Consider the following 24,297-nt stretch of genomic DNA (forward strand, 5'->3'; position numbering starts at 1 on the left):
AGGCTTACATCCCAAGATCCACAGGTCAGGTGATGAAAAGATTGCCGGGTCCAAACAGAAATGAAGCACTGCCAGAACATCCATTTATATTCTGGAGGTAGACCACACCCACAAGTATACTCCCCTTTCAGCTGATTGTTAGATCCCATCAGATCACATCACAGAAGGCGATTACATTGCATTACATTATGGATCAGCAACCAACCCAGTGCCTGTTAAACCACTGAGAATCATAGCCTAGACAAGTTGACACATAAAATAAATCATCATACTTGGTTACCTACTCATATTCAGGTGTTTTAATTGGAAGCTCTGAGCATGAGTGGGGCTTGTTGACTGCAAGCTTTGTTGTAGGGTGATCTGGCTAGGTTTCCTTAGGGAATACCTGAGATATGTTTTCCTGGACATATTCCCCACAGAAGGACATTTTATTTTCCTGCCCCGCTCGCAAGGCTTTGGCTACTGACATTATTACTCTTGTGCCCTCTTTCAAAAGCAGAAGGGAAGCCACTGGGGGACATTGACCAGAGTAGTGACTGGATCTGACTTACCTTTTAATGGATCACTCTGGCTGTTGAGTATAGCCTGAAGTAGATCAAGGGTGGAAGCAGGTAGACCAATTAGGAGATTATTGAAATAAGTCAGGATAGAGTTTGGACCAGGCTAGTAGAAGTAGTGGTCCTTGTAAAATCATCGTGAAAGAATGAGGTTTGACAGAAACATCGTAGTGTAGGCACAGCTGAGTGGAAATACATTAGAACCAAGGGATTAGATGTTCATATGACAACATGGATAGATGTAAAAACAAGGCTTGGTGAAAAAAGTAACAAATAGAATGAGACATATATATATAATAACATATAAATAAATCAAAAATACATACACAGAAAAGCAGAATACATTTTGCAAAAAGGCTTTTAAATACAAAGAACTGTATTAAAGAAATTAAGCTCTTTCTGCCATCGTTCCGTGCCACCATAATGGTGCATATGACGTCTAGGCCGGCGCTCTTAGAGCGTTGATAATGCCGAGGGGAGAGGCAGACGCAAGATTCTTATCAGGCTGTGCTCCAAAGTCATTGCTGGGTTTCTGACTGTGACGGAGAAGGAGGGCTGCATTGGGGAATTTGAAATCATTGATGATCACAGAGCTAGGAAAATTGTTGTGAACCTCACAGGCAGGTTAAACAAGTGTGATCAGCCCCAGATTTGATGTGCAACTCAAAGATCAAGAAAAGTGGCAGAATAATCTACTCCCATCTGGTCAGTTTGGTTTCATTGTACTGATGACCTCAGCTGGCGTCATGAACCACAAAGAAGCAAGACGAAAACACGCAGGAGGGAAAATCCCAGCATTTTTTTTCTAGGAATGTAATACGTACGTCAAGTAAAATGCCTCAATGGAAAAAAAAAAAAGATGTTTGCCTGTGGGGAGGAGGGTATTGGCAGTGGGATATAGGGGAAAGGGAAATAAATAAGTGATCAATAAGTGAATCAATAAACAAATAACAAGAGGGAGGAAAAGCTTTTGAATCTAGAGAGAACGGGTATAGACATCATAATTTACTTAACTTCTTTGAACCTTAGTTCCCACCTCCTAAAATGGAATAGTAGTACCTGTTTAATATGCTTGCCACAAGAATTAAATGAGACAATCTAAGTGCCTTCCAGAGTTTCTACTACATAGAATATTCTCAATAAATGGTATATGCTTACTTTCTGTGAGTCAGAATCAACTCGATGGCAGTGGGTTTGGTTTTTTGGTTTTCACCTTCAGGTATTCAACATTATAACTACTGAAATTCTATGCAGTGAAGATACTTGCTTTAGGAAATGAGTGTGCTAGGCTGTGTTATTGTGAGGCGGGGACCCAGGAATTGTGCTTCCTTATCATATGTTCTTAATTCTTATTTTCCTTCTCTCACCGCAGGGCTTACCACCCAAAAGGTGGAAGGCAGAAGTTACCCACCTGAGTTGCCCGGAGCCTACAGTGTTTGCTTTCTCACCTCTGGCTCCACGTTGGAGCTCTTTGCGAGAGATGTGGGTACCAAGCTTCCAGCAATCCAAGAAAGAAGCCCAGGCACTAAGGTGGCTGGTGGATAGGAACCAGAACTTTTCAGCTCAAGAGTTTTGGGCCCTTGTATTCAAAGACTAATTTCAGAAAGTATCAGAATGACATAGACTAAAGCCTTCTAGAGGTTCATTTTCTAGGTTGCCTAAATACTTGAATATAATATTGAATATAATAGTTATCGTTTTAACTATCCTTTAGGATAAGAGTTAGCTGCTGTAGTACTCATAATGAGCCGTATCAGGTAATAAATACGAATGATCCTTAGGGGTCATCTTTATATTTTTTATACTAAAAAAGTAAATATTTCTTACAGACATTGGTCCCCTTTAGTTTTTGTGTCTAGATTCACGTACCTGCTGGCTTTTGTGGATATTCTCTTACTATAGAGTGCTTTCCTTGCTGCTGGGAGGCAGAGGCTCTGCTGTGGACTAGTGATTGGCACTGTCACCGTTTACTGGTCCTTGGCAAGCCCTGTGACCTGATGCTGAGTGTGAACATGAAATGCATTAGAACTTGGCAATGAGAGATTCCATCTGTTGGCTTCCAGGGATGTTTCATGAGTAACCAAAGCTGTGTAGTTTATCCAGTCTCTGTTCTTCAAGTCAAAAGAACAGATGCATGTCTCTAACTTCTTCTCCTTTCCCTCACCCATCTCTCTAGCCTTTGGTTATTTTTATCTTTCCCTCTGCCCCCGCCCCCCACCTCCAAAGCAGAATGTCTTATAAAGACACGATTCTTCCTTGTGTGTTTTGATGGGTGAGATGGTCCCGATGATCCCTTATACTGTTGAGTAGAAAAAAACAAGAATTTTACTATTCGGGCAAGATAGCCTGTACATTTTGTTCAGTGTGAGAGTGGAACCGAATGCCTCCAGGAACTCCCGTTGGGTTGAAGCCGATTTGTATTCCTTAGGATGATGTACAGCCCACAGTGGGAGGCAGCCGCAGACGTTCGGACTGTGACCATTCCCTGTCGTTTCTGATCCTGTCCCAGAGAAGGCCTAGCTCTCCTGTCTGGAGCATCTACTGTGAGCTCCATGGAAGACAAGGAGAAACATTGGCTCACATTTTCTTCCCATGTGAGAGTGAGGAGTCTTCTAGATGTTACCGAACACTGTTGCCACCCAGATGTGGCATGGCTTCGGTGTTCTGTTTTATTTTTTATTGTGGAAAAGTACATATAACATAAAGTGACATCAGATCCATTGTTAAGTGTACAATTCAGTGGCATTAATCACACTAGCAGTGTTGTACAACCATCACCACTATCTATTTCCAAAACTTTTTCATCCTGGAAACAGAGTGTCTTCGGTATTCTTTATTATGGAAAGGCATAAGCACCTAGGCCATCCAGAGGATGGGGAGAGGCTGGTGGGAAGAGTCTGGCGTGGCATAGGGGAAAACTTAGGAGAGCTCCCATGGCACCAGGTCCTGTTATCACAGCCGGTACCCTGTGTGTGCCTGGCGGTGAACAATCCTCGCCTTTCCCTGTGTAGTTCTCCCTCTGGCCCTGCCACCCAGCATGGGAGGGATGAGAACTGAGAACAGGACATTTCCTTTAGAAGCAGGAGAGTCATGTTCAGTGGGAGAAGGTGTTTCTATAATGAGATTATTTCTAATCCCTGCTCTGCCACTAGTTAAACATGATCTTGGAGCATTTGCTTAACCTCCCTGGCCTAAGTTTTTGTATCTAAAAAGAAGTGATTGGCCTGGTGTTGATGTCCTTTGCTGTGTTGTTGCTAGGTGATGTTCAGTTGGTTCCAACTCATAGTAGCCCCACATATAACAGAACGAAACACTGTCAGGTCCTGCACCATCCTCACAATTGTTGCTATGCTTGAGTCCATCATTGCAGCCACTGTATCAGTCCATCTTGTTGAGAGTCTTGCTCTTTTTCACTGACCCTCTACTTTACCAAGCATGATGTCTTTCTCCAGGGCCTGATCCCTCCCGATAACATGTCCAAAGTATGTAAGACTAAGTCTCGCCATCCTTGCTTCTAATGAGCATTCTGGCTGTACTTCCTCCAAGACAGATTTGTTCATGGTAGTCCACCGTATATTCAGTATTCTTTGCCAACATCATAATTCAAAGGTGTCAATTCTTCTCTGGTCTTCCTTACTCCATTGTCTAGCTTTCCCATGCATATGCGTATGAGGTGATTGAAAATATCATGGCTTGGGTCAGGCGCACCCCAGTCCTCAAAGTCACGTCTTTGCTTTTTAACACTTTAAAGAGGCCTTCTGTAGCAGAGTTGCCCAATGCAAGTAAAATGAAATCCTCGATGACTTCAACCTTTTCTTCGTTTATCATGATATTGCTTATAGGTCCAGTTGTGTGGATTTTTTGTTTTCTTTATGTTGAGGTGTAATCCATACTGAAGGCTGTAGTCTTTGATTTCATCAGTAAGTGCTTCAAGTCTTTTTTGCTTTCAGCAAGCAAGATTGTGTCATCTGCATATTGCAGGTTATTAATGAATCTTCCTCCAATCATGTTACTTCGTATAGTTGAGCTATATTATTACATTTCCTGTGTAACAGTTTTTAATTTGTATATCAAATTTTAAGTAGTTTAATTTTGTAAGTGTTTTAACTAAGATAGTAACAAACTATTTTAGAGTCACTGTGTGTTATTCAGGGAGCCCTGGTGGTGCAGTGGTTAAGCGCCTGGCTGCTAACCAAAACGTTGGCAGTTCAAACCTATCAACTTCTCCTTGGCAGAAAGATGTTGCAGTCTGTAGAGATTACAGTCTTGGGAAGCCTATGGAGCAGTTCTGTACCGTCCTGTAGGGTCGAGATGAGTAGGATGCAACTTGACGCAGCAATGGGTTTTGTTTTTGGTTTTGTGTGTTAGTCAAAGTAGTCCTGGTGGCGCAGTGGGTAGGCATTCCCCTGCTAACCAAAAGGTCAGCAGCTTCTTGGGAGAAAATGTGGTAATCTACTTCCATAAACACTTACAGCCTTGGAAACCTTATAGGGCAGTTCTACTCTGTCCTGTAGGGTTGCTGTGAGTCAGAATTTGACTCGATGGCAGTGGGTTTGTTTGTTTGTTTTTTGGAGTGTTATTCGAGGGTAGCAGGCTCTTCTGTGGAGGAAGGAGCCTACTTATCGTGTAGTATTGGAGTGCAGGGAATTAATTTTTCTCTCTACGATTTTATCTGATGGTATCAAAGGAGAAAGGGTTGGAAAGAGGGATTGTTTGTTAAAGGCCAAATTTAAAATTGTGTACTAAATGAGTTTTTTTTGTGTGTGTGCCCTTAGAAGAGAGCCTTGGAGATTATCTCACCCTCTGGCCAGATGTTCCTCTGTGAATGCCTTAAAGCAGTCAGGTGCTTATATGCTGCCTGTTTATCTTAAACCTCAACATTTCAGTGTTCTATCTTTGTTCTTCATCAAGAGTCTGTAGATAGAATGCTCCCTGAACTACTCTGAAATATGGAACTCTGACCAACTTCACTGCAATGAAATCACTCATCGTTTAATGTGGCCTAAAAATGTGATGAGGGATGGGGAAGACAGAATTTTGTGGGATTAAAAATACAGTGTGTTTCAAAGAGTAAATCGGGGTGCTTTGGGAGTCTTTGAGAACTCACAGATTTGAGACTTTTTTTTAATAGTCAGCAATATTTCTTCTTTGTAATAGAGTTTTCAGTTGTAAGATGAAGTTCTTGTGTCTCTGACGATTGCTGTTATGGAATGGGAGGTGAGTCTCCCCTGTAGCCTGATTATTACCTGTAAAATGAGAGCTCTGCTTTTTGAGTTCCATCTAAGGCCCCTTAGTACAGGTCTCTGTATGCTGATCCCATCATGCCACACCTTCTTCCTTACCTGACTGTCTCTCTTGTCAAATGAGAGTAAGTGAGCAACTTACCTCACAGGACTGCTGTGAGGAATGACAGAAGGACTTTGCAATGCAACGTTCTGTTTAGTGCTTCAGTACACTTTACCTTTTTGATTATTCTCAAGGACTCATTGGCAAAGTGATATGACAAGGTGGATGGAAACCTTTCCAGAAATGTTGGAAAAAATGACTACTAATGCCAGTCAGGAGCCCTGGTGGCGCAGTGGTTGAGAGCTGTGGCTGCTAACTAAAAGGTTGTCAATTCGAATCCACCAGCTGATCCTTGGAAACCCTTTGGAGCAGTTCTGCTCTGTCCTACCCCTCGACTCGACAGCAAAGAGTTTTTTGGTTTTGGAATGCCAATCAGTAGTCTTCACTTCTTCAGTCTGAAAGCGGAGGCACTGTGACCTCTCGATCCCATAGAAAGTAGGATATTTCAGAGCCTGAACACCGACTGGTTTATCTGTTGTTGTTAAGGACTAGATCCTAGTTACTGGCTTTATCAGTTGAAGCCATTAGTAGTAGTAGTAATAGTAGCATACTATATTTTGTGCATACTCAGAAATAAAAGACATAAGCCAAAGTGAACATTCCTTCAGAGTCACACTTTGTATATTACAAATGATAGAAAGAACTCAGTATGTATAGAACTTGTATGATTTTTTGAGTTGTGAGCTGATTTAGCTGTTTTTTCCATGGAACACCAGTTACTTGAAAGAATGTCTGGCAAACTGGCCTGATATTCAGATTTGGGTTTTTATCAGTCATTTTCTTGAAAATGAACAAAGTGACACTGTCACTTTAAGAGAAATAGCTGATAGAATTTGTTGCCAAGGATCACATTTCAGCTCTCAGGTGAAAAGTAGAATTTTGGAAAACGAATATCCAACTCTTTGAGCTTGACAGCTTCCCAATACTTAAAGACTTCCCTGATGAGATTGGTGACGATATTAACAAAAGTTACTTTTGACCTTGAATGAAACAGAGATGATGATGTGTCAGGGCGTATTTGTTTGTTTATTTTTTAAAAATAATTCTAAAGAAGGAAGAGCTAGTGTTATATACTGGAGAGAAAATTTTTTTTAATTTAAAAAAATATATATATGTATATATAAAAACCCTGGTGGCGTAGTGGTTATATGCAACGGGTGCTAACCAAAAGGTCAGCAGTTTGAATCCACCAGGCTCTCCTTGGAAACTGTATGGGGCAGTTCTACCCTGCCCTGTAGGGTCGCTATGAGTCGGAGCCAACTCGACGGCGGGGGATTTGGTTTGGCGGGTATATATATATTGGGTTAATGAATTTATATTAAAAAAATTTTTTTAAATTGAAGCATTCCATAAGTGAAAATGAAAGTTTCAATGGGAGGTAAAAAATATTATTTAAGCATTGGGAACTGATAAATGTAATCAGAGCTGTCGCCACCAGGGCTCCTTCCAGTCATAGGAGGAAGTGGAAATTTGAATAGGATATGTGCCATTGACCCTCTTGGGAGAAAGATAAGTGAGACTTAAAAAACCTTCCTCCTCACTCTACAGAATCTGTTTTCCCTAAAAATATTGAATTTCAAAGTTCAGAACAACAACAGCAAATGGAATAATGCAATTAACACCTGTGTGTTCTTCAGCTAGATTCACCAATTAGTAATATTTTGCCACATTTGCTTTGTCTTTTGCTGTTTTTAGCCGAGTTAAAGTAAGTCGCGGATATCATGATACTTCCTTCTTCCATCTTCTGTGCAAGAACATTCTTCTAAATAATCACAAAACCATTATTATCACACCCAAGAAATTAAACACTAATAGAATAATATTATTTGGCACACAGTCCACTTATACATGGTCCCAATAATGTTGCACCAGTAAAGATTATAATAGCTGTTTTTTTTTTCATTTTCAATAGCATTATTTTTTTTTATATCTTTAATCTCTTTTAATCTAGAATCGTTTTGTTTTCCTTTGTTTCTGGTCTTTTATGACACTATTTTTGAAGAGCCAAGACCATTTTCTTGTAGAATATGCCATAATCTACATACTTTGGACATGTTATTATGAGGGACCAGTCCCCAGAGAAGGACATAATGCTTGGTAAAGTAGAGGGTCAGTGAAAAAGAGGAAGCCTCTCAATGAACTGGATTGACATAGTGGCTGGAACAATGGGCTCAAGTTTAACAACAATCAAGAGGATGGCGAAGGACCGGGCAGTGTTTCTTTCTGTCGTACGTGGGGTCGCTGTGAATCGGAACCCATTTGATGGCACCTAACATCAACAACAACAGATTTATCCGATTGTTTCCTCAAGATTAGATTAATGGATCCCTTCTCTGTTAAGGTTAAATATTATTAGGACAACTGTGATAGACCGAAGAGACCCTAACTGAGGTGTCAAAGAAGATTCCAGTGGCCCCTGAGTGGAAACTCACTATATGGGAGGAGACTGGAGTGGTGACTCTTCTCTGCCCCAGGGTCTAGAGGTTGGTTAGTTTATGTAGTGAGCTGTGTGTGTGTGTATGATGAATGCTGAAAATTGAGACAATGAGGAGAAGAAGGAAAGGAAGGGGAAAGATGAAAAGGAGGAGGGGGAAGAAAAACAAAACTAAAGAGTGTGTGTGTGTGATGCATGTTGGAAATTGAGACAATGAGGAGAAGAAGGAAAGGAAGGAAAAAAACAAAAAAGAGGAGGGAGAAGAAAAACAAAACTAAAGAGTTAAATAAGGAGAGAAATATATGTGGTAGCAAGAGTAGTAATGATGGCAGAGAATGGGGCCTACCAGTGTACAAATTAGCCCCCCCACCCCAGTTTTCTCTCTGTAAGACAATTCAACAACTCTTTAGAGTGATAGTCCCCTAAAGTTCTTGAATTTATTATAAGAATTAGATAAAAACCTTGTTTAATATGAGCAAGATGGAAGCTCATATTAAAAGAGATGTGACTTTATTTTATTACCCAAAATGGTGAAACAGGACACATCAATTGTATATATAACTTATACAGTGTCATAAAAAACCTCATAAATGGCAGATCCAAATTTAAAACCCAAGATTGTATGTGTGTTTTCTTTGTGCCATATCCCACTCTCTCCCATGGGGAGAGCTGGAAGTTAGTGAGATTAGTTGCAGCACTGCTGAAAAAATAAATATATCCTTTCATTTTCCCACTGATATGGAAAAATCTAGTTCTATCCTGATAACCTCTAAAATATATATGAAATTCTTTATGAATGGAAGGGAGCTGGTGTCATAGCTTATAGGTCACTCTGTTTCTTCTACGTGAACTCTCATGTGACACTGGAATTATAATTTGGTTTGAACGTATTAAATAAACAATTGAGAAAGCCCATGGCAGCTGTATTAGCTATAAAAGATAACTCCCTTGAGTGGGAAGTCTTAGATTTGGCGGTTTCTCAGCTGATTTGTTTGCAGGGTGCTTGTGTAATGCTGTATACACTAAGACTTCTACTTCCCCATCATGAACACTGGCAGGGCAAAGCTCACAAAGGACTGTGAAGTAATGAGCATGCATTTCTGTGAACAACAATATCTCAGAAAAAATGATATTGGGATCTTGGAAGTGACAGTATGGTAAACCAAGATTACAGTTATGGAAAACCAGCTTTGAAATTCAAAGAAAAATAGCCTATGATGTCATTTCTCTTGTGTGTTAGCCCCCCGGGCATTCCTTGGTTCCTTAGTGTTCCTTGGCTTGTAGATAAACCTCCTGTGGTGTCCGCACTCTCCCCCCCCACCTGTGTGTGTCTCTGTGTCCATTCTGCTTTTTTTATAGCTCAGAAATGATTAGAACCCACCCTACTCAGGTTATGATATAATTAACAAGCAAAGAACACGCTGTTTCCAAGCAGGATCATTATTTACAGGCATAACCAAAAAAACCTCATAGCAACACTATAGGACAGAGTAGAACTGCCCCATAAGCAGGCTGCTACGTCTTTCTCCCATGGAGCAGTTGGTGGGTTCGAACTGCTGAACTTTCCATTACCAGCCAAGCGTTTAACCCACTGTGCCACTGGGTTACCCATATAGGGGTGTAGGAGCCAGGATTTCCATATATAACACTATGCTATACTCATTTTGCCCATTTCAATTCCCCTACAAGTCCAATGGAGCTCTGGTGGCATAGTGGTTAAGAGGTTGGCTGCTAGCCAAAAGGTTGGCAGTTCAAACCCACCAGCTGCTCCTTGATGAAGTTGTCAAGGATTTCATTTTACGTGGATACGCAGTCAACACCCATGGAAGCAGCAGTCAGGAAATCAAAAGGTACATTGCATTGGGCAAATCTGCTGCAAAAGACCTCTTTAAAGTGTTGAAAAGCAAAGATATCAGCTGGAAGACTCAGTGCACCTGACCGAAGCCATGGTATTTTCAGTCACATCATAACAATGAATAAGGAAAACCAAAGAAGAATTGATGCCTTTGTACTATGATGTTGGTGAAGAATATTGAATATACCACGGACTGCCAAAAGGACGAACAAATCCGTCTTGGAAGAAGTAAACCAGAATGCTCCTTAGATGCAAGGATGGTGAGACTATGTCTTACATAGTTTGGACATGTTATCAGGAAGGATCAGTCCCTAGAGAAGGGCATCATGCTTGGTAAAGTAGAGGGTCAGCGAAAAAGAAGAAGACTCACAATGAGATAGATTGACACAGTGGCTGCTACAGTGGGCTTAAGCATAACAATTATGAGCATGGTGCAGGACTGGGCAGAGTCTCCTTCTGTGGTACATAGGGTCACTATGAGTCGGAACTGACTGGATGGCACCTAACAACAAGTCCGGTATGCAAGAAACAAAGATACCGTTAATCAACTCTGTGATTCTCTAATTTGTTGTCCAAAATTTCCTCTTATTTTTGAAATTATAGAAGATAACATGTATTAATTTCCTAGGGCTGCCACAACAAAATACTACAAACTGGGTGACTTAGAAGAACAGAAATGTATTGTCTCCCAGTCAGGTTGTTAGTCCAAGTCAACATATTGGCAGGGTCATGCTCCCTCCAAAGGCTCTAGGGGAAGGTCCTTTCTTGGCTCTTCCAGCTTCTGTTAGCCCCAGACATTTCCTGGCTTGTAGATTCATCTTTATGTGGCTGTCTTTCCTTTGTCTGGCTCTGTGTCTCCTCTCCTCCTTTGTAGGACACCACTTAGCTGGATTTGGACTCTACACCAGCATGACCTCATGTTAACTGATAACACCTTCAAAGACTCTCTCTCCAAACAAGGTCGTGGTTCACAGGTACCAGGGGTTAGAACTTCAATATATATATTTTTTGGGTGGACACAGTTCAATCCATAACAATATGACTCTCCAAAATTCATATTCCGCCCTATTGAAAGTAAAATAATGCCCCAGGTAAACTTTTTTGTTTTATTTTAATAAGAGGCTTTTAGATTTTCAAAAAATCAGGTGAAAATGACATAATGACAAGGAACAGAGGAGTATGGACAATGAAGAAATGAGTGGGAAAAATGGACTTTCTGGGGAAATTTTAAAATTGCATCCAGTTGATGTGGCAGAATTACATGGTGAGACTGATGCACGCGGTCGTAGTTCCGGAGAAAAAGGCTTTCTATGGGTTTCTTTACAGAGGCCAAAGACTTCGTTTCGGTTTCAGGAAATCCCCAAACAGGAAATAAGATGTTGCAAGCTTTGGGCTTTGGGGACAGACTCATGAGAGAGATAAATTTCAGCAACCTACAAATTGCTCAGTGAGTTCTTGGCTCCTGAGGACATGCAACTGAGCCAAGGTAAAGCCACCCTTCCTCCCTCTGTCTGCAGTTGGCTCAGGTGCCAAGGAGCTTACCCACCCATCACCCCAGAACCAGTGTTTCATAGACACAGCCACATTCCCCACGTCTTCACAGGACCTCTGCTAACATTTCCCAATCCTTTAGCAAACTGGAGGTTCATTCATGAAGGTCACAGAAAACAACCCTTAATCTTGTGTGGAATAGAAAGAATCTGCTTGGGCAGTACTGGGGAGGGGGACTGCTGTGGACCTCAGGGGTTTAAACCATCTGATCTCAGCTCTGGCAGCATCTGGGATGACCTTAGAAAAGCCTTTTAGTCTGTGTCAACTTGATCAGAACCTCCAGACAAAACACGCGAACCCAGCCAGGCAATTTGGATGTTTCCAACATTTGCCTGCTTGACATCATAGAGGCAGAGTCTTCACGGGGCTTTCAGCTTTCCTCTCACAGAAGCTGCTGTGAAGGGACGCCTCTGAACCCCACTCCCTCCTTTTCCAACACAACCTGCCCCTCACCTCCTTAAAACTATGAGGTAAACATTTGACAATGCAGATATCTATCTATTGTGCTCGTCACATGTTACCTGGAATAACGTGAAGTTGAGTATAGATTAATTTGGGCATGACTGGGAAGTGACACTAGAGGCTGGTAACCTGAACGTATCCACCAGAATTCACAAATCTTAAAATGTTGTTTTCCTCCTATGTGTTTGCTGCTTCCCAAATTAAACAGAGGACTTGGCCACAGGCTGTTCACAGGTTCCTTCATGTTTACTTGGGTCATATATTTCCTCAGGGCACTGCCCACTGGGATAATTGATTAATCCAAGGTAGTCATTTATTGTCTAATGTCTATATAGGAGAATAGGATGTTCCCCCTGGTAGATCTAATTTGAGAATAGCCAGGGGTGAGTGACAGTATGGCTGCTCTCTCATTTCCCACTGACTCCAGACTTTCAAATTGAGCTTGGTAATTATCTAAGAAAGAAAGGAACTGCATGTGGCTTTTCCCAATGGGGGATTTCATTGTCCATTTGGGTCCCTTTGTTTACTGTATCTCAAAGAAACCATGACAACCATATTTGCCTGTATTTCCTCTCCCCTAGATGTTTTTGGTTCCATCTGTTAGATATTCGCTGGATGAAGTCAACTTTTCATCTCTGTTCTCATTATGAGTGGAAGTACATTTATGTGAGCTCGTTTCTTTTTTTATTGTGGTAAATATACACGCAACACAACGTTTGCCACTTCAACATCTTTTACATGTCCGATTCAGTGACATTCATTATGTTCGTCATGTTGTCCAACCTCATTTTTTTTTTAATAAAAGGAAATAAATTAAAATGCAGTGCTTGATTTTATAAGTTCTTAAATACCCTCTCCACACTTCCTCTTTCTTTATTTCCACTGGCTTAACAAGTTCATTTATTTGGTTTGTCAGAAGGTGCCCGTGCAGTGCACAGAGATGTAGCACCACAGGGAAAAATAAAGCCGTGCTTAAAAAAAAAAAAATTTTTTTTTTTTTTGTAGGTATGGAAACCCTGGTGGCGTAATGGTTAAGAGCTACAACTGCTAACCAAAACGTCGGTAGTTCGAATCCACCAGCCGCTCCTAGGAAACCTTATGGGGCAGTTCTATTCTGTCCTGTAGGGTGACTATGAGTCAGAATTGACTCGATGCCAGTGGGTTTGGTTTTTGCTTTTTCGTAGGCACATATTTGTGTCACAGAGAAAGTGTCCTAGTGGTGTGGATCTAAATCTAATTTTTTTTCCCCTTTCTAATTCTAAAATCTCATAGTGGCAGCTAGAGCACCTCTGTGCCTCTGTAAGGTGGATTTGCCTCTCAGGCCTTTTAGGGGCTGGTAGGTCACATGGCCATTGGATGAACACCGTTGTGGATGGGTGCTGTAGAGTTGGTTCTGATTTGTAGCAACCCTGTGCACAACAGGATGAAACACTGCCTGGTCCTTTGCCATCCCCACAATCGTTGCTATGTTTGAGCTTATTGTTGCAGCCACTGGGTCAGTCCATCTCGTTGAGGGTCTTTCTCTTTTTCACTGACCCTCTACTTTACCAAGCATGATGTCCTTTTCCAGGGACTGGTCCCTCCTGAGGATGAGCAGTAAGAGAAAAATAATATGACTGCACTCCAGTGGGACCCCCAGTGGGGATTTTTTTTGCCCTGTGGGATGTCCTTTCATAATTCAACCAACTGATGGAACAGCCCAAGACAGAGCCATCTCAGGCCTGGGAGCTGGGAGACCTGGTTTGTGTCTAGTTTTGTTTTTGCTGCTCAATACCTTTCTGACATTGAGCAAATCATTTTACCTCAGATTAACTCCAATTTCCTCATATGTAAAGTGAAGTGCAAACTAGATAACACCTAAGCTCCCAAAGAGCTTTAAAATGATATGATTCTGTTTTATGTTTATACACCATTTTGCTAACCATTTTTCTAGTTTTCCTCTGTCTACCCCTTACATATTGCTATACCCTACATTTTAGCCTTAGTTTTCTTCTTATCTCGCTCTATAACCTCCCTCATCTATCTTGTCCACCGCACATTACCATTAATACACTTATGACTCAAAACACTTAAAAAAATGAACCTCACTGAGGTATCATATTAAGTGGCGCCCTGGTGGCATGTCTGACTTAATTAAAAACCTGCTCATGAGCATATGAAAATGTGTTTGAATATTTATAAATACTTTTGAATTAATTTTTCTTCCCATTTAAACTTAGCAACAGGCAGAGGCTATGCTTTCATGTGCTAGACATGAATTCATTGCATTATGCATTAAAAGCCAAAACTGATTAATTAATTTGCCAAGTTTTATTGTGGTAGAGGCCATATAGACATATAGGAACACAGCAATATTTGCGGAGCCAATGATATATTAAAAAGGGAGAAAAATAAAGTATCAGAGAAAATGCAACCAACAATGTATGCTTTTTTTCTTTAGCACTTTCCAAAAGGGAAGCAAATTGTCAGGACAGAGTGCTGATTGCAGAGATCAAGGTGGGGCTGTTTGTTTTCCTCAGGGGGTGGAAAAGCCTTGAATGGGAGTTTCTTGTTGCTGTCCAGCTGGTAACAGACCCTGGAGAAGAAACACCTGGAACTCAGAGGCTCTTAATAAATGTTTATCAAAGAACGGGTTGTATTGCTAAATGTTAGCGGGTTGTGTAAGACTCTCTGAAGTCCTTTTCAAGGTATATATGCCTTGGAAATGCTAATAGCCAAACGAAACCCGTTGCGGTTGAGTTGATTCTGACTCATGGTGACCCCATGTGTTACAGAGTAGAACTGCACCATAGGGTTTTCATGACTGTGCTCTTTACAGAAGCAGATCACAAGGGCTTTCTTGGGCAGCGCTGGTGCATGGGTTCGAATCAATCACCAACTTTTACGTTAGCAGCCGATTGCCAGCTACTTGCTCCATCCAGGGATCTTTGGAAACACTAATAGTCTACTACAATTTCAGATCACACTCCCTTCAGGGTTTAAATTCTCTAGGCAATTTTCTCTGATGAACCTACCCCACGATGACCCTTTTCTTGCTTTGAATAACTATAATGTCCATGTGGGTTTTCCCTATGTTTATATTATGTATGTTTATATAATACTTTAGGATATCCCCCAGTTGTATTTTATCTACTAGATTATCTTGTCCTAGGGGTTTCTTTGCATTCTCTGTAGTTTAGTATATACCCACTATGCTCCAAACATTTTTACAATGTGATTCGATCCTCAAAACAACTTTGAAAAGCAAAAATATTATTATTCTGATTTTTGCAGAAGGGAAAACAAATGCTGAGGGTCAAGTACTGTATCCAAATTTGCACAGCAAGTGAGTGGCAGAGTTCAGATTCAGATTGGAGTCCACGATCATTTTGTAATATACTTTTAAAAAATAGAATTATTTCAAAGGAAATTAATGGAAATTTGGGTTGTCATGTCATTTGCCATCATGTCTATTTCACATTGGCCATTCGTGGAGTATGTAATCCAAGGCACTGCTTCTAGTCGGTGCTTAATAGAGATGGTTAGTTTGCTGACAGTGTGAAGCAATGCCCAGCAGAGATGTTGAGCATCCATTGATGTAGAAGTTTATCCAAAGCAGTCAGGTAAGTACTCCAAAAAGGAAATTTAGTGCATAATTAGGCAATTGGAGTATCTCTCACAGAAACTTCTTTTTCCTCTCCCCTGTGCTACTCAGTAGGCTATTATTTAAAAATGTAATAAATACCAAATTTTGTAATGGCCTCATTACTCTTATGCTCCTATTTTCATTCCCCACTCTCCGCCCACCATCACGATGCTGTCTCTTGAAGCCACTCCCAAATTTTATCCTCCGAATATGGAATATAAAATAATCCCACTCATTAAAACACACCACACGTGGTGATTAATTGTTAGAAGAAAAACACCCAGGGCCTTGATCTCAGACCTATCTTTTAAATGGTGTAAATTCAATTTATCTCACTTTCAAGCTCGTTTGGTTTTTAATGTCTCAATCACCGGATGGTAACATTGCTTTCTTCCGGGTAATTTAATAAAAAGATGAAATTACTCCATATACATTTTTAATTGCATCGCTTTAGAGAAAATAGGTTGATGTCAGAGGAGTCTTCTCTCCTGAATCAAATGCAAAATTGTTTTTAATACAAACTATATTAGCCCATAAGGAATCCATGGGAGCAACAGAACGCTCATGAAAACTATGCCCTGTTGGCTATATCACGAGTCCTAATTGCATTAGACAATTTCACATTTAATCTTTATTTTGACGCTTCTTCTTATTCGGCTCTATTTATTCCTTGAGCCCATATAGGGTGTCACAGTTATAAAAAAGTGATAAAATTAAGCTATAAATGAAATTACCTTTAGGTACAAAGTAACTTGTCCACGTGCCATGGTAAATTTTACTGCTAACTTTTACTGAGCAAAGGATTTTTCAGGTTGCCTGTTGGATAATTTGGCAACTGCTGCCTTGGATTGCTTTCTGTCCTTTTGATACGTGTCTATACGAGTTCTGTAGTCTCTAAGACATCTTAAATTTTAGCCGGAGCATCCACTCTGTGGGTCTGAAGCAGAGCTAATTTGCTTTTCTGCACCACAACCTTCATCTGTGTTTTTTGTTTTGTCTCCGCAAGTGAAGGAAAAAGATCAGGGCATTAACCTCTCACTCCGTTAGAAGGATGCATTTCCATTTTCATCCAATTAGCTGCTGTAATTTGAAGCTTTTGGTGCCTGCCAATAAGGTGGGGGTTGCAGAAGCAAGGGCCACAGAGAGCTTTTAGAGGGCACACTGTGAACTGTCACCATGGGTGTCACTCAAAAGATCAAGTGTCAGACCTGCTCACCCTGGTCTGCTCCTTTAAATCCTTGTGTATTTATCAATCATCCTTGTGTGGTTACTCACAGTGAGACTTCAGACAGAGGTTCTGTAGGGTCTCAAGGGCCAAGCAACCAAAGTAGCCAGCAGTGAATTCAAATCTTTTAGCACAGCAGGTTCTCATGGGTGAAAGATTTAAGCAGCTCTGGCCTTCTTACCCTCTTTTAAAACCATGGAAATCAAGATCTACAAATTTTCATTTGACTCCATTTATTCATTTATTGCCGTGGTATTAGCAGGGCAAAAGAACTAGCTGGCAAAGGGAACCTATCTATTCTGCAAGCCTGAAAAGACTCTTGTAAATTCTCAGTACAGTGGGGTGAAGATTTGCACAGGTAAAAGAGTAATAAGGAAGGGAAATCTTGGAGAGCCTAAATCAAAAACTAAGCCAGTTGCTGTCGAGTAGATCCTGACTTACGGCAACTCCATGTGTGCAGAATAGAACTGTGCTCCTTAGAGTTTTCAGGGCTGTGACCTTTCAGAAGCAGCTAGCCAGGCCCTTCTCCTTAGGCACCTTTGAGTGAGTTTGAACCTCCAACCTTTTGGTTAGTAGTCTAGCACTTAACCATTTGCATCCCCCCGGGGACTCCTAGAGGGCCTAAACCCTATTGCCATCAAGTTGATTCTGACTCATAGCAACCCAATAGGACAGAGTAGAGCTGACCCTAGGGGGTTCCCAAGACTGTCGTCTGCCCTGGTGGCACAGTGGTTAAGAGCTACGGCAAGCTACAGATGCTTACCAAAAGGTTGGTAGTTCAAATCCACCAGCCACTCCTTGGAAACCCTATGAGGCAGTTCTACTCTGTCCTATAAGGTCGCTGTGAGTTCAGTCTTTACAGAAGCAAGCTGCCACATCTTTCTCCCATGGAGAAGCTGGTGGCTTCCAGCTGCAGACCTTTCTGTTAGCAGCCAAATGCCTGCAATATGAATGAAGAACACATGTACTTCTTAAAATAAGGCCAGATCTTTTCAGTAAACTTCATCCTCACTTTCAAGATGATGAATGCGAAAAGATTTCTGCTCCAAATTTTGGATTTGGACACTTTCTCTTCTAGAATGATCATCCCCCCACCCCCGCTTTGTTTTTTTTAATAAACTTTTATTGAGCTTCAAGTGAACGTTTACAAATCAAGTCAGACTGTCACATGTAAGTTTATATACACCTTGCTCCGTTCTCCCACTTGCTCTCCCCCTAATGAGTCAGCCCTTCCAGTCTCTCCTTTCGTGACAATTTTGCCAGCTTCCAACTCTCTCTATCCTCCCATTCCCCCTCGAGACAGGAGATGCCAACACAGTCTCAAGTGTCCACCTGATATCATTAGCTCGCTCTTCATCAGCGTCTCTCTCCTACCCACTGTCCAGTCCCTTTCATGGCTCCTGAGTTGTCTTCGGGAATGGTTCCTGTCCTGGGCCAACAGAAGGTTTGGGGACCATGACCGCCGGGATTCCTCTAGTCTCAGTCAGACCATTAAGTAAGGTCTTTTTGTGAGAATTCGGGGTCTGCATCCCACTGATCTCCTGCTCCCTCAGGGGTTCTCTCTTGTGCTGCCTGCCAGGGCAGTCATCGGTTGTAGCCGGGCACCATCTAGTTCTTCTGGTCTCAGGATGATGAAAGTCTCTAGTTCATGTGGCCCTTTCTGTCTCTTGGGCTCTTAGTTATCGTGTGACCTTGGCGTTCTTCATTCTCCTTTGATCCAGGTGGGTTGAGACCAATTGATGCATCTTAGATGGCAGCTTGTTAGCATTTAAGACCCCAGATGCCACATTTCAAAGTGGGATGCAGAATGTTTTCATAATAGAATTATTTTGCCAATTGACTTAGAAGTCCCCTTAAGCCATAGTCCCCAAACCCGCACCCTTGCTCCGCTGACCTTTGAAGCATTCAGTTTATCCCGGAAACTTCTTTGCTTTTGGTCCAGTCCAGTTGAGCTGACCTTCCATGTATTTGGTATTGTCCTTCCCTTCACCTAAAGCAGTTCTTGTCTACTAATTAATCAGTAAAAAACCTTCTCCCTCCCTCCCTCCCGCCCTCGTAACCACAAAAGTATGTGTTCTTCTCAGTTTTTACTATTTCTCAAGATCTTATAGTAGTGGTCTTATACAATATTTGTCCTTTTGCCTCTGACTAATTTCGCTCAGCATAATGTCTTCCAGGTTCCTCCATGTTATGAAATGTTTCACAGATTCGTCACTGTTCTTTATCGATGCGTAGTATTCCATTGTGTGAATATACCACAATTTATTTAGCCATTCATCCGTTGATGGACGCCTTGGTTGCTTCCAGCTTTTTGCTATTGTAAACAGAGCTGCAATAAACATGGGTGTGCATATATCTGTTTGTGTGAAGGCTTTTATTTCTCTAGGGTATATTCCGAGGAGTGGGATTTCTGGGTTGTATGGTAGTTCTATTTCTAACTGTTTAAGATAACACCAGATAGATTTCCAAAGTGGTTGTACCATTTTACATTCCCACCAGCAGTGTATAAGAGTTCCAATCTCTCCGCAGCCTCTCCAATATTTATTATTTTGTGTTTTTTGGATTAATGCCAGCCTTGTTGGAGCGAGATGGAATCTCATCGTAGTTTTAATTTGCATTTCTCTAATGGCTAATGATCGAGAGCATTTTCTCATGTATCTGTTAGCTGCCTGAATATCTTCTTTAGTGAAGTGTGTGTTCATATCCTTTGCCCACTTCTTGATTGGGTTGTTTGTCTTTTTGTGGTTGAGTTTTGACAGAATCATATAGATTTTAGAGATCAGGCGCTGGTCGGAGATGTCATAGCTGAAAATTCTTTCCCAGTCTGTAGGTGGTCTTTCTACTCTTTTGGTGAAGTCTTTAGATGAGCATAGGTGTTTGATTTTTAGGAGCTCCCAGTTATCTGGTTTCTCTTCGTCATTTTCGGTAATATTTTGTATTCTGTTTATGCCTTGTATTAGGGCTCCTAAGGTTGTCCCTATTTTTTCTTCCATGACCTTTATCGTTTTAGTCTTTATGTTTAGGTCTTTGATCCACTTGGAGTTAGTTTTTGTGCATGGTGTGAGGTTTGGGTCCTGTTTCATTTTTTTGGCAAATGGATATCTAGTTATGCCAGCACCATTTGTTAAAAAGACTATCTTTTCCCCAGTTAACTGACACTGGGCCTTTGTCAAATATCAGCTGCTCATATGTGGATGGATTTATATGTGGGTTCTCAATTCTGTTCCATTGGTCTATGTGCCTGTTGTTGTACCAGTACCAGGCTGTTTTGACTACTGTGGCTGTATAATATGTTCTGAAATCAGGTAGAGTGAGGCCTTCCATTTTCTTCTTCTTTTTCAGTAATGCTTTGCTTATCCGAGGCTTCTTTCCCTTCCATATGAAGTTGGTGATTTGTTTCTCTATCACATTAAAAAATGTCATTGGAATTTGGATCGGAGGTGCATTGTATGTATAGATGGCTTTTGGTAGAATAGACATTTTTACTATGTTAAGTCTTCCTATCCATGAGCAAGGTATGTTTTTCCACTTAAGTATGTCCTTTTTAATTTCTTGTAGTAGTGCTTTGTAGTTTTCTTTGTATAGGTCTTTTACATCTTTGGTAAGAGTTATTCCTAAGTATTTTATCTTCTTGGGGGCTACTGTGAATGGTATTGATTTGGTTATTTCCTCTTCCATGTTCTTTTTGTTGATGTAGAGGAATCCAAGTGATTTTTGTATGTTTATCTTATAACCTGAGACTCTGCCAAACTCTTCTATTAGTTTCAGTAGTTTTCTGGAGGATTCCTTAGGGTTTTCTGTGTATAAGATCATGTCATCTGCAAATAGAGATAATTTTACTTCCTCCTTGCCAATCCGGATGCCCTTTATTTCTTTGTCTAGCCTAATTGCTCTGGCTAGGACTTCTAGCACAATGTTGAATAAGAGCGGTGATAAAGGGCATCCCTTTCTGGTTCCCGTTCTCAAGGGAAATGCTTTCAGGCTGTCTCCATTTAGAGTGATGTTGGCTGTTGGCTTTGTATAGATGCCCTTTATAATGTTGAGGAATTTTCCTTCAGTTCCTATTTTGGTGCCCCTTTGTTTTTTCTAGGACAAATCCAACATCAGAAAGTTCTTTGTGAGAAATAACTGTGTAAGTATATTCTTTTCCACACAAAGAAAAAAGTCATTGACCTGAAATATCTAGTCAATTGCTTCTAAGAGCAAGGGAGGATTGGTGAAACAGAAATCAAATTGGGGTCTGTCTCTCTCCTATTTTACTTCTTTGGTTTCTTCATAAGCAAAATGAAGGGATTATATACTTGGCAATTACTAATACCTATTGTGGTTTGAGTATTCTATGATGGATGAGGCAGCATATTTTAATTTGTTGTTGTTGTTAGGTGCCATTGAGTCAGTTCCGATTCATACCAACCCTATATTCAACAGAACGAAACTTTGCTTGCAGTGTTCTTCTTTCCTGATTTTCCAGTTATCTTTCTTTTATCATTTTCTTTCTTTTTGGAGTTCTTTCCTTTGAGTTTATCCTGTGTGGGTTTCTTTCAGTTTCTTCAATCTGTAGGTTTATTTTTCTTGCAAAACTAGTGAAGATTTCAGTCATTATTTCTTGGGATATCTTTTCCTCCTTTCTCCTCTCCTTCCAGGACTTTAAGGACACACGTACTAGCTCTTTTGTTATAGTCCTGCAGGTCTCTGAGATTCTCTTCGTTTTTTCTTCACAGTCTAATTTGTTTCTGTTGTTCTATATTCCACTCACCGATTCTTTCCTCTCTTTCATTCTTATTTTATGTTCAGCCTATCCACTGAGCTTTTTATCTTGGTTACTGTATTTTTCAGTTCTAAAATGTCTGTTTGGTTTTTCTTTATATCTTCTAATTGTTTGCTGATACTTTGCATCTTTTTGCAAATGATTTCTTTTTTCTTTTTTTATTTCAAGTATGTTCATATTGCTTGTTGAAATATTTTTATCATGGCTACTTCAAAATCTGTCAGATAATTCTAACATCCATGTTATCTTTGTATTTGCATTGAAGCCTGCACATTTTGGTGTTATGGGACTCCAGATCTTGTGTAAACCATCTGTTTTAGCTGACTTTCTCTAACCATTCTTCAGCTGGGGGAGAGGGGGAGGTGCTTCAGTACTGGCAGGTGGAGGTAGAAATCCAGGTATCTCACTCAACCTCTGCTGATATCTGATGGAGAGCTCCTTGTTATTGATGGGCAGGGCTGGGATTTCCAGCTTTCCATGTGGTCTCCGCTGACACTGCAATTGGGCTGGCTTCATTACTGCTGGCCAATGGTGAATGTCATGACTCTTCCCCAGGCCTTCTTTGGTACAACCACAGCAGGAAGAGGGGACGGGAGTCTCATTTTTGCTGCATGGGGTAGAAGCCCAGGCTCTCCATGTGGTCTCCACTGACACCGTGGGAAGGTGGGTCTTGTTTCTCACCAATCACTACACAAGTTTCTGCTTCCTATTTGATCTTCTCCGAGAACACTCTAGCAGGGATGTTGGCGCCCCTCATTGCAACCTTGGGAGGTTGGAAGTCTAGGCTTCCCACTCCTTCTTTTCTGGCATGAGTGGGGATGAGTTGTTTTTTCTGACAAGAGTGGAGTGGTTATTGTGTAAAAGTTTTCTTTCTTACTAGGCTACCCTTTCCTGGTCCTTCATCTAGATAGAGCAAAATTTTGTCTTTTTTTTCCTGTCTGCACCAGTTGGCATTTCCTGGTTGTCTTCTTCTTCAGCTCCAAGTCTGATATATATAAGGCAAAAAGAAAACCTAAGAAACTCACCACCTTGTTGTTCCTTGTGTCCCTAGTTCCCTAGATAGTCTACCTTCTTCTCTCCATCTTTCAGAGTCTTCTTATGTTTGTTTTATAAATAATTTCAAGGGCTTTTGGTTGTACTGTTTAGGAGGGATAGAGAAATGTAGGTCTATTCCATCTTCCTGGAAGCAGAAGTTTCAATTAATTTCTATGGTTACTCATGAAATGTGGGGACTGGACTAGATAATCTCTAAAATCACTTCTCAGTCCTATGATCTATGGATTTTCTGGTTTTAAAATGACCAGTCCTAATTAAACAAACACAGCCATTTTCTCCTTTGGGTCAGTGATATAGGATGTTCTGGAGAAAGTGCTAGCATCCGGAGTTGCTCCTTCCCACCGCTCCTTCCCCTTGTGGCAATCTTGTCATTGTCCCAAGCTTCCTACTTTGTTCCTTTGATTCGGAGTACCCACTGATATTAACTCTCAGGTAGGTCAACTTGTTTTACTTCTTACCTGTTCTTCCATCAGAAACAGATCTCTTATATTCCACTGTGATGTGACAATTCCATCTACCATTTTTTGGTCAAATTGATCAAGAGCTGGCCTAGGCCTACCCCCATTGCCGTTAAATTGATTCAGACTCATATCGAACCCATAGGACAGAGTGGAAATGCCCCATGAGGTTTCCAATGCTATAATCTTTACGGAAACAGACTGCCACATCTTCCTCCCACGGAGCAGCTGGTGGGTTCAAACCACCAACATTTCGGTGAGCAGCTTAACCCCTGTGCCACCAGGGCCCTGCCTAGACCTATTTAGGACTAAATCCCTAGAACAGACCCCTAGGCTCCTGAAATCCTCTCTGTGTTATTCTCAACCTTCCCCATCTCTCAGATCCAGTGTTGTGTTGGAGTTGGCTCGTATCAACTCATGAAGGCCAATTGTCAAGGTTTTAGGAATTTTGCAAGCCTATGGTTTTTTTTTTTTTGTTTAAAAAAAATTTTTTTTTTTTTTATGGTTAAGCACAGCCAATTAAAAAAATTAAGTTATATGAACTTACAAGTGGCTGATGGGTTTGAATCACTGACCTTTTGGTTAACAGCCCAGTGCATAACCACTGTGCCACTAGGGCTCCTTAACTAAATTACATTTAAAAAAAAAAAGGTAAAAAGTACCCAAAATTTATTACTTCCTGGTTATTTTACTGTGTTTGACCATTACCTGTACTCTCGAGATTATTTGTGCCTACTGGGTCTGTACAGTAGAAACAGGAGGTAATGAATGGCGCCCCACTGCACCTATCTCCCAACTTCATGTTTAGTGAAGTTTGAAACTGGCCATGATTAGCTGGTACTTACCCAACAGAAATTAGAAAATGCTACAAACTGGGACTGGGTTATTGTTTTGTTGACTGCTTAGACTTAAGACAATGTTAAAAAGGCAGATTACGCTTAAAATTGTATTGTGTCTGTA

At 40.9% G+C, this 24,297-nt stretch overlaps 1 protein-coding gene across 2 annotated transcripts in view; it reads left to right on the forward strand.

Annotated features, from left to right (window-relative positions):
• The window catches only part of FUT10 (fucosyltransferase 10), a 95,667-nt gene extending 77,985 nt beyond the window's left edge, over positions 1 to 17,682 (forward strand). For both annotated transcript variants that reach the window (XM_023551121.2, XM_064272823.1), the window contains exon 4: positions 1,930 to 17,682. In XM_023551121.2, coding sequence (XP_023406889.1) covers positions 1,930 to 2,154 — 225 coding nt within the window. In that variant the 3' untranslated portion in view covers positions 2,155 to 17,682. The remainder of the gene's footprint in view (positions 1 to 1,929) is intronic.
• Positions 17,683 to 24,297: the final 6,615 nt, after the last annotated feature.

Source organism: Loxodonta africana, chromosome 19, assembly GCF_030014295.1.
Source record: "Loxodonta africana isolate mLoxAfr1 chromosome 19, mLoxAfr1.hap2, whole genome shotgun sequence".
Classification (NCBI taxonomy): Eukaryota; Metazoa; Chordata; class Mammalia; order Proboscidea; family Elephantidae; genus Loxodonta; species Loxodonta africana.